Genomic DNA, 15,296 nt, shown 5'->3' with positions numbered 1-15,296 from the left:
CAGATGTGTTCTTCCTCCTAAATGTCATGTGTCTATCTGCTGGACTGATGAAGTTCTGAGGCTCAGAAATGATGGACAAAAGTCCATTAAAGTGATCAATCTGGACCCTCCTCTGTGGACTTGAAGGACCTGGACCTCTGGAACATTCACAGTCTGAAGGTAGAACTCTGATCTTAGACTAGAACCGGCTGGTTCTGGAGTTGTGTCTGCACGCTGACTTCCTGTTTCCTGTCCTATCACCTGTGGTGGGTGTGTCAGCTGACTGTGGAGGAGGTGATGACCACCACAGCTTACCTGGATCTGTTCCTCCGCTCCGTCTCTGAACCTGCCCTCCTGCAGACCTTCCTCTCCTTCATCCTGCTGCACAGACACGACAACGTGCACATCCTGGACACGCTGGTCAGCAGAGTGAACACACCTTTCCAGGTAAGAGCTCCTCTGTGATGCTCGGCTTCAGGCCCTGCAGTCCGTCGTCCAATCAGCTGCTGTCTGTGTGCCAGTTAGGGACGGTGTCTCTGGCTCTGTTCAGGACTCTGATCGGACTCTTCTGTGAGGACGTGATGCTGCAGCTGGTGTTCAGGTCGGTCCACTGACGGCTTCGTTCACTGACACAGACGTTTTACTGAAGTCACTTTGTAGAAATAATCAGTTTGCACTTTGACATGAACGAGTCTTTTTGGTGAATTCTTGTCTGAAGAACAAATGAAAAGCCCGGTGACCCGGTGCTGAGCAGCACTGAGCAGGATGTGAATACATTCATAACATCATTATTATGTGGTTTCACAGCTGAGTTTCATTAAAACATTTGAAACCAGCTCAGCTGACGGTGTGTCTGACGCTCTGCCTGTGGTTGTGTCACCTGTCCTGCGGGGGCGCTGTGTCTCCTCAGGTACCTGCTCCCCTGCAGCCACCTGAGCAGGAGGCAGCGCTGCTCCCTGCAGCAGACGGACTGCTACTCCTGCAGCGCCTCGTCGCTGCTGCTGCTGCTGCCCTCCTGGTGTCCGCTTCACCTGCGCAGCGGCAGCCAATCAGAGCACATCCATTGGCCCAGAGCACCAGGTGAGTGCAGGTAACGCCGCACAGGTGAACCTCCTCCAGCATGTCCTGACCGCAGCTCTCTGTGTGCCAGATCTGTCGGTGTCGGACAGCGTCGCCTACTGTCGAGGCTCAGACTTCCTCATGGACGTAAACTACCTGCACTACCTGTGGGACGCCCGCCAGGCCATCTGCACCTCGTACAGGTGAGTCTGATTCACCGGATCACTGCAGCATCAAGTCCTGCAGCTCTGTGGACCAGAACCAGCAGACAGAACTCAGAGACGTGTTCTGTCAGCAGGACTCTGTTGGGACGATGGAGACCAGAGAGAAGAGTCGACTCTCTGATAATTTAATTCACAAAACCTGCAGAAAGAGAAAGTAGGAAATGATTCAGAGTTCGTCTGAAGTTGAGTTTAGGTTTGTTCAAAATGACATAAAAACTGACTGATAGCGACTGAGTTTATCCAGGATGCTCAGAATCTGTCCTCGATCGTTTCAGGACTAAAACCTGAACAGAACCACAAACCTTTGACCAAAGTGACACAAGAACCAAACTGCTCTGCTGATCAGACTCCCAGAGACCTGATGATGATGCAACTGGTTCACTGTGTTGGAGCTCCACCTGCTGGACAAACCGCAGTACTACACCTGTAGAGTTAAACAGGAGCTGCTGCACACTGATGTGATTATTGATTATGGCTGCACTGCACTTTCTCACCACAGTTTGTATGATAAGTTCAACACGAGGGATCGATCGATGTGTTTCTTCAGGGCTCATATTGATCCTCGTTATTAGAAATCTGCACCAGAACGTTCTGGCTGACGTCGTCCATCTGGTCTCCACAGTCCGGTTCTTGGTGCTGGACTCACAGCTGGCAGTGATGAGCAAACATGAGAGATGTTGTAAAAGTAGACGATGAAGTCCAGATGATTCTGATGTTCTGTTCCAGTGAAAGTAGATTTTATTTGCGTCCACTGCCTTCAGTTTGATGTTCTGGTTCGTCCTCAGGGCGTGTCGGTTCTGGTCGGCTCCGTACGACGGCGTCGACCCTCCTCCTCAGCAGTACCGGTCAGACACACCAGGGGGCGACGTGGACGAGGAGGAGGAGCTTGTGCGGCGAGTGAAGAGCGACTCCATTGGCTCTCTGGTTGTAACTCCTCCCCCCTCAGCCGCCTCCCCGACACCGTCCTCCTCTGATACCGTCTCCACCGGGAACCAGGCCGGCAGAACCAGCTCTGCCCTGGAGCTGGAGTGGGACGACATCTTTGCAGACGAGGATTCATCAGCGGTGATAAACATGGCGCTGGCGAATGGTGGTGTAACCATGGAGACCGACAGGTTCACTGTTTCACCTGCTCCTCCGCCACTGCCTCCTCGACACATCCAGGAAATGAGACGCAGCGCGACCCGGCTGGTCCACGGCGCCTACGTGGAGGAATCGGAGTTTCAGGACGACGTTCTAGTCTACGACCTCATCGCTCAAAAAGACACAAAGGCGGCCATTTTGGAGCGGATCATGGTGGCAAACCGGCGATTTCGCGGAAGCATCTCAAAAGGCCCGCGAGCACCAACAGCAGCGACAACAGCTGCGTTTCCATCAGTGGGGAGGACGGTGACGGAAACAGTCAACAGCATCATGTCGACCCGGAGGAGGAGCGAAGACTACGATCAGGAGGCGAGGAGGAGGAGCGAAGATGGAGGCAAGGAGACGAGGAGGAGGAGCGAGGACTGTGGACGGGACACCAGGAGAACCAATGAGGACGGAGACCATGAGCTAAAGAGGACGGTTGGACCAGCAGAACCAGCAGCAGGACCAGCAGGACGTCGGAACTTCACCAACGGGTTCAATGTCAAGAATCACATCATCGACGAACGTGAGGATCCTGATGAAGGAAGCGAGACTTTTAAACCAAACTGTAACCTGAGCGACTGTGTCAACCACACCTACACAACCCAGCAGCAGCAACGCAACACACAACGACACACCGCACAGCTAGCCACCAACGCTTTACCCAACGGCCATGTCGAGTCCGAGTCACGTGACCTCACCCTGTCCAATGCCAAGTGTCCCAGTCTGCCTGACAACAGAGCGACCAGCAGCAGCGACCTGCTGTCCCAGTACCACGAGCTCATGCTCTCGCTAGGGGTGGAGCCAGACTGTGATGACATCACCGATGACATCAGCACATTCAGGAAGCGCGTCCGAGCACTGCGTCAGAAACTCGTAGAGGACGAGGAGGAGCTGAGCGCCGAGTTTGGTTTCACCTCATCGTTGGAAGATGCAGAGGAGGAAGAGGAGATGGAGGAGGAGGAGGAGGAGGAGGAGGAGGAGGAGAGGATGAAGAGCGGCAGCAGGAAACATGGAGTTCCATTTACAGGTAAACACCAGCTGTAATGCTGTCAAGCTCACACTGTGGTCAAACATCAAGCTGTCAGCTACTGATCTGATCCGACATATTTCATGTTTAGTCCTATTGTCCTGATATTACACACGTCAAGTCCAGTCGAGTTCATCAAATCCATCCAGAGTGTCAGCTCGTCTCCCGAAAGCTGGTCCAGAAGGGAACAACATTTTTAAAATGACTTAAAATGTGACCCAAATATGTTGGAGGTTACCAAAGTCCAAGAAAGACGTGTCAAAAAGTCTGAATGTCCAAAGTTCCTTTAAATTTGTCCCACGTGATTCAGAACAGTCCAAAAGGAAACAAAAGAAGGAACCAACAACCCGTATGATTAACGTGTGTCCTGTGTCTCTGAGGGTCATGCTAACATGCTAACCTGCTAACAACAAGCAGAAGATAAGTGCTCCCATCTGGAAGCATTGATCTGCATTCTGAATGACTGTGAGATGTTCTGAGCTTATTAAAGTCTAAACACTGCTCTCTGGACTCCCACTCACCTGTACTTTCCCATCATGCCTCAGGTCCGTTCATCAGCGTCCTGCTGTCGCGGCTGGAGAACCTTCTGGAGAACTCCATCGCTGTGAACCTGCTGGTGACGGGAATTCTGGCCCAGCTGGCTTCGTACCCGCAACCTCTGCTCAGATCCTTCCTGCTCTGCACCGACCAGCACCAGCAGCCCAACGTACGGACCCTGCACCAGGTAAAGTCAGGTTCCCCTCGGATGCCCTCCTTCTGCCACCGACCCGGGCCTGGAGGCGATGATGTGACGTGAGCTCTCTTCCTGTGCAGGTGCTGGAGTCGGTGCACGCTCAGGTCGAGCGCTACGTAGCAGCCCGACCCGACTATCCAGCGCTGCTCACCCAGGCCTGGAGGTTCCTGTTGGCCAAGGACCAGGACGGCAAATTCAGAGGTTCATGAGCACATCGACACACCACGAGATGTGAAGCCACACAGAGGAGAGCTAGCCAGGAATGAAAACAGCAGCCGTAGGAGCAGTGAGCATGAAAACTCCCAGAGCAGGCGCTTTGCATACAGAACAGGCCTGCACAGAACCGACAGGGTTCTGAAGCACGAGTCAGAGAACCGTAGAGGGACTGGACAGACTGGGGGTTCCCCCTGGTTCCAGTTTAATGCTAAGCTAGTGCTAAGCTAATGGCAGTGGTTTCTTCTGGTCTAACTGTGACGTCAAAGTGAAGAAGCTGATTTTCCACGTCACCACTGAGCTGTCAGCAGCTCGTGGACTGCTCTGGGCAGCCTGAATGTTTGGACGAATTCTGACCACAAGAACCGTCTCTGTAGAACCTCTTCATGGGTTTTCAGGGTAAACAGTTCCTGCTCTGGGGAACTAGTCCTGAGTGGTCTGAAATGCTGCCGTGCACGTTTCAGCGCTGATGGTTCACTCTGGAGACGACAACGAGTTCTTCAGCAGGAACCGTCACGTAATCGTCCTTCTAGTGTTTGTGTTTCCACCATAGGGTCCAAACAGGAGGTACCGGAGTTAACTCCAGTTCTATGAAGGAAACAGAACAACAGAGGTTTGTTCTGTTAGAACATCTGGAGAACATGTTAGAGAAGAAGAAGCTGCTGGATGAAGAACAAACCTCCGTTGTTCTGGTTCCTTCATAGACCTGGAGTTACGTCCAGAATCTGCTGGTTCTGGTCTCTGAGGCAAAGCTGAGGCTGTTTAGTGGAAACAGAAAGACTGAAGGATGATTGGCAGATGGATCACGTCGACATTCAGCCTCGTCTCTGCTCCGAGCTCCTGCAGCAGAAAGTCAGCCGAGTGGCAGCTGAATGGTTCCGTCAGATCACATGTGAAGGTAGAAGTCAGGTGACCTTAAAGGTGCATCTAAAAGCCAGGCGTAGAGAACCAGAGGAACAGGACGGACCTCTGGACGGTCTGTTCTGGGGTCGTGTCACTGCTTCATTTGAAGGTGCAGGTGAGAACCAGTCCTCAGTTCTTCTTGTCCATGTGTCCTCAGAGAGCCTCCAGTCTCAGGGCGGAGACGTCCTCCTGGATCCATCCCTTCCTAACGGGTCGCTGAAGAACGCTCTGCCTCTGCCTCCCCTCAGCGTTCTGCCTCCGTGTCCCAGCATCCCTCCTCAGGCCAAGAGCCGAGTCTTCGCCATCGTCCTGTTCGCAGAGTTCCTGAAGGAGCTGGCCGCCATCGCCCAGGAGCACAGCATCGCCCCCGACTGGTCTGCCGAGGAATAGCACCACGTGGGTCATGGTCCTGAGAACGGTCTGCTTCAGGACGATCCTCTCTGAGCAGAAGACCAGCTGCTGAGAGTCAGCTGGTCCGTTTCAACTCACCAGCATTTTAACAGCGTGGAGTCTGTTGGCTGGTTATTTACCCAGCGTGAGGCTGGACCGGTACAACTCGACCTCAGAACCGTCCGAATGGTTTAAAAATGTGTGAAAGGACTCTGAGGTGGTCCTAAAAGATTTGAAACTGACTAAAAACTGCAAGTTTAATGTGTCCAAACGGAGGAAGAGCAGCTGAACATGGAGCGTCCAGCTGCTGAACCTCGATGGTCCGTCTGTGAGTTAAAGTCCAAAACAAACACCATCAGCAGAACAATGTCGGGGTTCTACAGTAAATCGGTGTTTCATTATTCATCTGCACAGTCTGTATATATTCCTGCAGCACTTGAAACTGTTTGTCCACGTGTGAATACGATGATTTTCATCAGATTACTGTGAAGATGAACCAACACCGAGGCTTCTGGACCCGGCCAGCACGTGTTCTATGAAGTTTTCTTAAATCGTTGCACTAAATTGTTTGTAAGTAAAAAGTCTGACGTCTGGTTTGAAATGCAGAGAATCAGATTTAAGTCGACCTGCTCAGGATGAAATGCAGAAACTAGTGAAAGCAAACTAAAGACTTCAGATGAACCAAACCAGCTGCTGGACTTCAGGCCCGTCCCACCAGCTGCTGGACTTCAGGCCCGTCCCACCAGCTGCTGGACTCGGTTCAGTTCAGTGAAATCTGAAAAGATGTGACGTTCAGCTTCTCACATCAGATGTTCCTTCACTGCTTTCACATCTGCAGCTGTTTCTTTCATTTTAATCTGCTGAACCTGCATTTATCTGATGACGTGTCTCCTCGTTGGTTCACGTTCTCGTTGTTTTTGGGTTTAAATCATGAACAAACTGAGCTGATGTGATTCATTGAGGTGGAACATTTCATGTTATTTCTAATTGTTCTTTGACTTCCTGGTAAACCTGGGAAGCAGCTCTGCCTCTGCAGAGCGGTGCCGGTGGGCCTCACAGCGTTCTGATGGTGTTGAGATGCTGAACCTGAGGCTCAAACTGAGCTGAGCAGAAGCCTTACTCCCACTGACGCCGAGACTTTGTGCAATAAAATGCAGCAGATTCTTCTCCTGCAGACGTCCGTCCGTGGTCGTGGTTGCTGCTGCCACAGTTTAACGTGTTTTTGTCCTCAGACCTGAGCTGGTTTCTGATCTTCACCACCAGCAGAACCAGTCTGGGTCTGAGGTGTAGATTTGGGTCAGACTGAAACCAGGCGAGCAGCTTCTCTCTAAACCGAGTCTCTCCGACGGTTTCACAGGACGGACCGACCCGATGAGCTCAAACTGGGACTGTTCTGTTCTGTTCTACTGTCTCTCGTCTTTCCTTCTGGAATAAATTGTTGCCACGACGATGTGAAAACGATTAAACTGACGTCAACATGAAGCATGATGCAGCTTGTCTGGTTCTTCTGAACTGCTCATTGTTTGTGTGTTGAAGGAGGCTAAAGGGTTCTGAACGAGCTCCACAGAACGAAACCAACCAGATCTGATCAAAGCTCCTCCAGAACCTCCTCAGAACATCTGGTTCTTGTTGCAGCTCGGCTCAAAAACTGTAATGAGACAGCAGCTATGTGGTGACGGAAGCTTTATGTTTTAACAAACCAACCAACCAAAACGTGCAACAGAACAAACAGAACCGGTGCTGCTGGTGTCAGACAGAGCCGGACACGGGACATGTCAGAACCACTGGGCCCAGGTGTGACTCAATCAGCTCTGCAGAGAACAGACAGCGACCCCTGGTGGACAGGTGGAGGCTCTGCACATTAACATCTGCAGCACCTTCATCTACTGACCAGAGTTCTACCTTCAGACTGTGAATGTTCAGAGGTCCAGGTCCTTCAAGTCCACAGAGGAGGGTCCAGATTGATCACCTTACTGGACTCATCCACAGTAAGAAGGTAAAACTGCTTCTTTAACTGTACTGAAGTTATCAGACATTCTTTTGCCACAGAACATTTTACTGAGTTATTGTACTGAGATAAAGCTGAAACTCAGCAGGAGGAAGAACTGCTTTCAACCAGGAAGAAGCTCAGACAGAACCAGACTGGGGTCTGAGTGATGAGCAGGCTGCAGAAGTAGCACACTGTGGCTTCTTAGTTCCTGTCTGGGTTTCTTGGATCTCTCAGTCTGACGCGTTATAAACCGACAGCTGAGCAGCAGCTCTGGACGGTCGTCAGCAGGGTGGAAGCTTTTCAGCCAAAAACAGAAGAAGGAGATGAAGGTGTACCAGCTGATCTGGGCTCTGGGTGAGTCGATGACAACACAAACTAGTTTCATGGAGCCACCCGACCTCTGAAGGTGCCTCCAGCTCTGCTTTTCAGTCATTTGTCCAACATGACCTGAAGCTTGTAAAGCTGCCAGCGCTTCGACCTGAAGCTCGTCCAGAATAACAACATTTAAAAAGTTCATGATTTGACAAACTTGACTTGAAACTTGTTCAGCATTGAACGCGGATCTTTAAGAAGCGTGACTGAATGAATACCTGGACTCCAGCCTGGAGCCACTCTGGATGTGAAGCATTTAAAAACTACAACATGTTTTTGGACAGGCTGCAGGTGGATCAGTGGTTAGCACCGTGGCCTCACAGCTAGAAGGTCGCCGGTTGGCGTCCCGGTGAGGACACCCGGGATCTTTCTGCGTGGAGTCTCCATGTTCTCCCCGTGCAGCGTGGGTTCTCTCCGGGTTCTCCGGCTTCCTCCCACAGTCCAGAAACATGCTGAGGTTAATTGGTGATTGTAAATTGTCCGTAGGTGTGAATGTGAGTGTGCTTGGTTGTCTGTCTCTAAGTGTAGCCCTGTGATAGACTGGTTACCTGTCCAGGTGAACCTGCCTTCACCCTGAGTCGGCTGGGATAGGCTCCGCCCCCCATGGCCCTAGTGAGGATTAAGGTGGAGAGATGATGGATGGATGTTTCTAGACCTTCTAGCTGTGAGGCGCTAACGGTGCTAACCACCGAGACACCTGCAGCCCCGGGAACAGAACAGAGCAGCAGATCTGTTACAGGTGTGTTGGTCTGAACAGTCTTAACGACTTCCTGTTCATTCACCTGCAGGTGCTGCAGTGATTCTGACAAGAGCAGATCATGAAGGTCATGAAGAGGATGAATATGATGAAGAGGATGCAGATTATGATTATGAATCTGATGGAGAAATGAACTTCACCCTGTTCATCCCCGACAGCACCACAGCTGTCCCTCTGCCGTCAGACGGAGGCCACGCCCCTCCCCGCTCAGGTAACCTCCTCCTCAGGTGTGTGGGTGCAGCAGACATCAGGCACTGTTCACATCAACACTACGCTCGTCACACAGATGAGCTCTGCTGATAGAATCTGACTCTCAGGTCGCCATGTTTGGAACAGGGTGAGATCAGAACAGCTGGAGGTTACAGATAACCCAGTATGGGTCCATCCACCTGTGCTGCTGAACTTCTCACTCACTTCACTCTGACACTGGTCCTCTGCTTCTCAAGACCAGAAAATAAAACCAGTCAAACAGCCGAGCAGGTCGGATGTAAAGAGGCTGAAAGTAATCGGAGGTTTTTCAGCGTTTCTGTCTGACAGTGAGGAGCGACCTTTAAAAAACAATTCATCAAAGATTCTGTTGTGCAACCACCAGCTCAGGTGGATGTTCATGCTGGCGCCTGATGGAGGTGGAGGGAACCAACCCTCTGAGCCTGTTCTGTCCGTTGGTGTCGCTGCAGCATGAACTCTGTAAATGTGAAATAAATCCAGAAAACAACAGCAAACGTCTCCAGACTTTGTCCTGAAACTGAAAAAGAAACGTTTTCTGTAATTAACAGTTCTGGTTCTGGTGGGTGCTGATGTCCCGACAGTCGTATTAACTCTGGTTCACAAACTGTTTAATCAAATCCTGTGACACAAATGGACTTTATGTCTTTTTTGGACCAGTCCTGAGCTGAACACAGACCCAGTCATCCACATCCTGAAGCTCTGTGCTTATGGGCTGAGGCGTTGCTGACAGGACGTCTCTGCACACGGTGCTGCATCCTAACGGTTCCTCCTCGTGTTTCTTGACCTGCAGCTGCAGCAAAGACCTTCCTGAAGGCAGCCGAGGGCATCGAGCTGGGCCTGTCCTGGGTTCTGCTGCTGCTGCTTCTCTGACATTCTGGTTCCTAAACGTGTTCGGAGGAGGAGCTCCATCAGAGACGTCTGCGGATGAGCCGGACCTGATGTGTTCTGCTTCATTCATCTCTACAGTGTTCTGGATTCTCGACCCGTCCATGTCTTTGGTGCTGTTCTGTATCTCAGCTGTGTGCTTTTGTCTCATCTGTTGTCCTGTTTGAGTCTCTTTCTGCCTCTTTGTCTCTTTGCTGTCATTTCATGTCGTTGCTGTTCTTACGTGTCGTCGTTTGGTCGTCTGTGTTTCATTTGTTTTTATGTTTGTTGGTCCTGATTGTGTGTCTGAGTCGCTCGGTGTCCTGCTGATGACAGAAGCCAGTGTTCTGGTGTCGCTCGTGTTCGCTGCTGAGCCTCACTGATCAGCACCTCCAAGAGACACAGCGCTGACCTTCTCCCTCCAGCTGTCTGAACATCTGTACAGACCTTCTTCTACTAAATGTTCTGGCTCGGTTCACCTTCACAGACCCATGTTCTGTGCTGGTTAACCCGCCGTTAACCAGATACTAAACCAACCCACTACACATGCAGACTCTGAATAAACGCCTTCAACACTCAGCTGTGTGATTCTGTCTGTCTGGTTTTAGGCGCCAACATGAAACCGTTGTGCCGTGTTGACTTTTAAAACCCGCCTCAGCTACCGAGGACAGAAAGCGAAGCAGCTTCCTGTCGAGCTCAGCGGTCGATGACTCACTTCCTGAAGGCTGCGTTTCACAGAAACACTGAAGTGGAGCAGAGCTGCTGCTGGGTCGCGGGTCGAGCTGATCCAGACCTGCCTCAGTTCACAGCTTTCACTGGAGCTGCTCAGAGTTACTCAGATCTCACTGATCTTCTGCTACATGACTGATAACATCCAGTCAAATCAGTCTGTTTTTAAATGAGTTTGTTTAAACTAAGACACAAGACAACACAAATGAGACACAAAATTAGATCAAACGAGACAAACAGACATAAATGAAACTGACATAAGCTCCAGTAAATGTGGTGTTCAGTGTTAATGCATGCAGTACGTGGTCAGGATGCAGCTCCCTCTGCTGCAGCCTGGGAGTCAGTCTCACAGCTTTACTCTCAGCTACTGGATCTCTTACAGCGTCTGAGGACACGAACATGTTAACATGCTTTAGGTATGTTCTATAGCTGAACATGTGGTTTATTGCATCTGTCTCTCAGGACGTTTAGTGTCTGAAGGAGCAGCTCTGTTCTGCTGCAGTCAGAAGGTTCAGAGACTTCAGTGATTTATGAGCGTTCCAGAGAAAGTGACCGTTCAAAGCGAACGAGGTGCAGCGGAAAGAACAAGGAAGAGGAAAGATGAAGATCAGAGCAGGAAGAGCTCAGAGCGACCAGAAGTGAGCGCGCCGAGGAGGAAGATTAAAACGGAACAAAATACAGAAAATAAGAGCGAAAGCTGCAGCGGATCCAAACCTGTAGGACAGCACATGTGGCAGAGAAGCTCCTTCATGACGACCATGAGGCTCAAGAGTCAGCTCTGTTTCCTGGGTGAGTCCAGAACCACCTGCTGCTAAACTCTGCTTCACGCTTTCAGCATGAATCCAACACAATCTGAAACCCGACCTGGTTCTGTACCTGCAGCACCTTTATCTACTGACCACAGTTCTACCTTCAGACTGTGAATGTTCCAGAGGTCCAGGTCCTTCAAGTCCACAGAGGAGGGTCCAGATTGATCACTTTAATGGACTTTTCCAGACCCAGAACTCTGATCATTAGATGAAGCTGCGGCAGACACAGAACCAGATGTTCTGAGGAGGTTCGGGGGGACAGACCAACAGATCCATGATCATTTCTTGCCCGTGTTTAACTGTAGATGACTTGTAGAGTCATTGCAGGCTTGTTGGGACGAGCAGATAAATGCAGCCGTCTGAGGAAACACTGTCTGCAGCGCAGCTGAATCCACCTTCACTCAGGTCGCAGTGACAGACGACTGCTGGTCCTCAGAAAGCTGAACCTGAGGAATATTCCTGCTGTCTCGCTCTGATAAATGCTGTAGTTCTGGTGATTCTTAAAGAATTCTTCAGCCTTTGTCCAGTTCAGGTTCATGATCTTGTTTCTCTGTTTGTGTCTCAGTTCTGGTGATTTCTTCTGTTTCAAGAGGACGAAGCCAAACTGCAGATTCTCCACCTGGTGACGAGCAGGAGGTGGAGAATGAAGGTACAGCAGAACCTGCTGACTCGTTCACACTAGTGGTCCATTCTGTGCTCTGCTGAACTGTTCCGTCCTATATCTGTACTTCCACTCATCAGTCTGATTGTGTTTCATGTCTTCAGTCGTCCCGACTCCACTGCTCCTGAATGAAACTAAGGATGACGCTAACGGCTCCATAGCGTCCAATCTGACTTTACCACTTGCCCCTGCGGAGGCGGTTTCCATGGTAACACAGTCCACAGTTACTAAACCAATGATTCAGCGTAGTGTCGGTCATGAACCAGCAGCTGGTTTTATGTCATGTTAAACACCAACTGGAGTAAAACTCATGTTTTAGTGCTTTTGTGAGCCTGTTGAAGAATTTGATCTTCTGTGCTGAATTCTGAGGAGACCGGACTGTGAGCGCCACGCAGCTGGAAAATGACCTAGCTAAGAGGCTAACATGCTAGCTTCATAATTATAAATGTGTAAACATGAAGAAACGCATTCAGCTGGATCCACTCATGACACAAAACAAACAAACAAACAAACAAACAAACAAACAAACAACAGTTATTGTTTTTATTGAACACGTAGCATCCTTGTTGGTTTTATGATTGTCTGAAGGCTAAAGTGTCAGCAGAAGCATTAGAACGACTGGAACTCCTCAGATCTCATAGAAAGTATTCGTTTACATGTTAAGTGTTAAAATAATAAAAACAGGCCAAAAGTTTGACAATAAAATAACTAATTATTATTATTTTATTGAAGTCCTCTGAACTGATGGTTGCTTCACAGAGACTTCAGTAGATGTCCCTTGTTGTGCTCCGTTACAGACCTGCACTGTGGCACCATCGCATCAGTTTGACTTGATTCAAATCAGCTAAAAACATCGTTCCAGTCTTTTATGTGTTAACGTCTTTTTTCTGCCAGATTTTCTGATTTTTCTCTTCTACGTCTCCTACAGCCTTCTACAGACTCGGTTAATGCAACGACAACCGAAGGCTCGACGTCACCGGTTCCACCCTACACCTCCGTGATGACGGTTTCTATGGTGACGGATCATGCCCCATCCACAGACGGTACGCTGCTGCTGCAAACTCACACTTTGTCTTCCTGTGTTCAAACCACAACTGTGACTCTCAGCTTCTGTAACCGTCAGCTGACAAACACACAACTGGTGCATCACTGAGACGCACAAAAAGCCCACAACACAATTAACTATTCAGTCTATTCTATTCTATTCTATTCCCTGGTGCTTACGTCTGTTAACTGAACAGTTTTAGATGTTTAGTTTGCAGCCACAACTGTCTGTATTATTATGACTTTATGTTATTTTTACTATGTGGTTTATGACATATCCATATTTCCTTCTGTTTTCCACTCGAGGCCAAAGCGGTAACGATGTGAAATACCTGCTTTTAGTTTAGCCTGAATGACTGAAGCTGCTGTTTGTCTGTTTCAGGAGCAGCTGAGGACAAACCGAGTCCCTCGTCGTGGGGTGAGAACGTCTCTCTTCACTTTGTTCTATTGTTGTGATGCAGAAACAGACTTTGAACGACTCCAACCGTCCATCACGTTTTTACTCCGATACGCACCGACCTGCTGTAAGAACACCTGACATTTTATTCTACCAACGACGTCTGGATTTAGAAGCTGATAGATTTACGTTTATTACTGAACATTTGCTTCTAAACTTGGAGACCAAAGAACAGCAGATGTGGGTTCTGTCACTGTGGACGGATTGGTTGTTCAATGAGAGATTTCTTCTTTAATTACAAGTTTTCTCAAGAACATGTTGAACCAAAGTGTTTTCATCAGCGTCTAATAGCTACGAGTGTTTTAACGAGTCAGAACGCCACGCTACAGGTTGATTCTATTGTTATTATTGTAATTATTATTTTATGTCATTTCATTGTCTTTAAACATCAAAATGTTTTTTACTGAACCTTAAAAAACCCAAATTACTGGAGATTCTCGTAGTTTCACCGTTTCTGGTTGAGTTTTGTTTTCCTATTTTCTTTGTGTATCAATCCGCCTCTGAAAATAGGTCCAAACTAACGATTACTGAGACTTAAAGGAAAACTGGATCGAGTGCTACTGAAGCAGGAAGTGACAGAAACAGAACATTATAGCAGCTGGTGTCTGTGGTGTTAGTTAGTGGGTCAACGTGAATGACCTGGTCACTGACCTGGTCACTGACCTGTTGACCGACTTGTTGACTGACCTGTTGACTGTCCTGTTGACTGACCTGTTGACTGACCCGTTGACCGACCTGTTGACTGACCTGTTGACCGACCTGTTGACTGACCCGTTGACCGACCTGTTGACTGACCTGTTGACTGACCTGTTGACTGACCTGTTGACTGACCCGTTGACCGACCTGTTGACTGACCTGTTGACTGACCTGTTGATTGACCTGTTGACCGACCTGTTGACCGACCTGTTGACTGACCCGTTGACCGACCTGTTGACCGACCTGTTGACCAACCTGTACGTGTGCATCGGGCTGCTCCGGCCTGGAGGCGCCGGCTAACTGGACTCGTGTGTGCAGGCTACGTGGTGCTGGCGCTGATCCTGCTGGTCATCGTGGTTCTGTGCGTCATCCTCTACTTCCTCCGCCGAGTCTCCAGGGTGAGAAACTCGAATGTCGACACTCGTAGCCGAGCGCTGGCGCCTCACACTCACCAGCTCTCCGTTTGTCTGTCCAGACGTACTCCTTCGACCTGCAGCGGCCGGGCCCGGTGGACCACCTGAACCTGCCCATCGGCACCTTTGAGCCGGTCTACGTGGACGACCTGGGTGCGTGTCTGTGGGCCGAGCCGGGCTTCAGTCCAGTGTGCGGCTCCTTCCTTGTCTGACTTCTGCTTTTGTGTGTTTCATCTCAGAGCGACCGACTCCGAAAGAAAACACGACGAGTGAAGAAGCTGCTCCGGCTGCCAACGGAACCAGCGTGCAACCGGAGGAGACGTCCTGGAGCGAGCAGAACGGTAGGAGCAGGCGCTCACCTGTCGGACAGGTGTCAGGACGGAACCGTCAGCAGCAGAGTTCTGTCACATTTAGTCCATCATTCAGTTTGTCTGAAGTCACTTTGGCGAAGCAAGTTGGACAAATTCTATGAGTCACATTAAAAAGGTTTTAACACAGTTTGGACGGTTTTGAATTGTTTTGGAGACGTTTGTTTTATTTTTGTCCCATTTAAGTCACTTTAGACACATCTGGAGTCATTCTAGACACATCTGGAGTCACTTTAGACACATCTGGAGTCA

At 49.7% G+C, this 15,296-nt stretch overlaps 2 protein-coding genes across 3 annotated transcripts in view; both read left to right on the top strand.

Moving 5' to 3' along the window:
- The window catches only part of LOC103362425 (protein FAM160A1-like), an 18,667-nt gene extending 11,529 nt beyond the window's left edge, over positions 1-7,138 (top strand). The window contains exons 6-13 of the mRNA XM_008288776.1: positions 259-426; positions 501-580; positions 890-1,059; positions 1,130-1,241; positions 2,048-3,417; positions 3,963-4,141; positions 4,231-4,351; positions 5,424-7,138. Coding sequence (XP_008286998.1) covers positions 259-426; positions 501-580; positions 890-1,059; positions 1,130-1,241; positions 2,048-3,417; positions 3,963-4,141; positions 4,231-4,351; positions 5,424-5,656 — 2,433 coding nt within the window. The 3' untranslated portion in view covers positions 5,657-7,138. The remainder of the gene's footprint in view (positions 1-258; positions 427-500; positions 581-889; positions 1,060-1,129; positions 1,242-2,047; positions 3,418-3,962; positions 4,142-4,230; positions 4,352-5,423) is intronic.
- Positions 7,139-10,983: 3,845 nt separating this feature from the next.
- LOC103362413 (flocculation protein FLO11) overlaps positions 10,984-15,296 on the top strand; it is a 7,516-nt gene continuing 3,203 nt past the window's right edge. Inside the window, exons 1-8 of one of the 2 annotated variants that reach the window (XM_008288761.1) lie at positions 10,984-11,385; positions 11,971-12,027; positions 12,168-12,274; positions 12,995-13,109; positions 13,493-13,528; positions 14,582-14,661; positions 14,739-14,829; positions 14,916-15,017. In XM_008288761.1, coding sequence (XP_008286983.1) covers positions 11,127-11,385; positions 11,971-12,027; positions 12,168-12,274; positions 12,995-13,109; positions 13,493-13,528; positions 14,582-14,661; positions 14,739-14,829; positions 14,916-15,017 — 847 coding nt within the window. In that variant the 5' untranslated portion in view covers positions 10,984-11,126. Of the gene's footprint in view, positions 11,386-11,970; positions 12,055-12,167; positions 12,275-12,994; positions 13,110-13,492; positions 13,529-14,581; positions 14,662-14,738; positions 14,830-14,915; positions 15,018-15,296 lie in introns of both variants that reach the window. The other variant, XM_008288760.1, reaches the window with a different exon arrangement.

This window comes from Stegastes partitus, unplaced genomic scaffold (assembly GCF_000690725.1).
Source record: "Stegastes partitus isolate 25-593 unplaced genomic scaffold, Stegastes_partitus-1.0.2 Scaffold573, whole genome shotgun sequence".
Lineage (NCBI taxonomy): Eukaryota > Metazoa > Chordata > Actinopteri > Pomacentridae > Stegastes > Stegastes partitus.
This window is presented reverse-complemented; position numbering and strand designations above follow the sequence as displayed.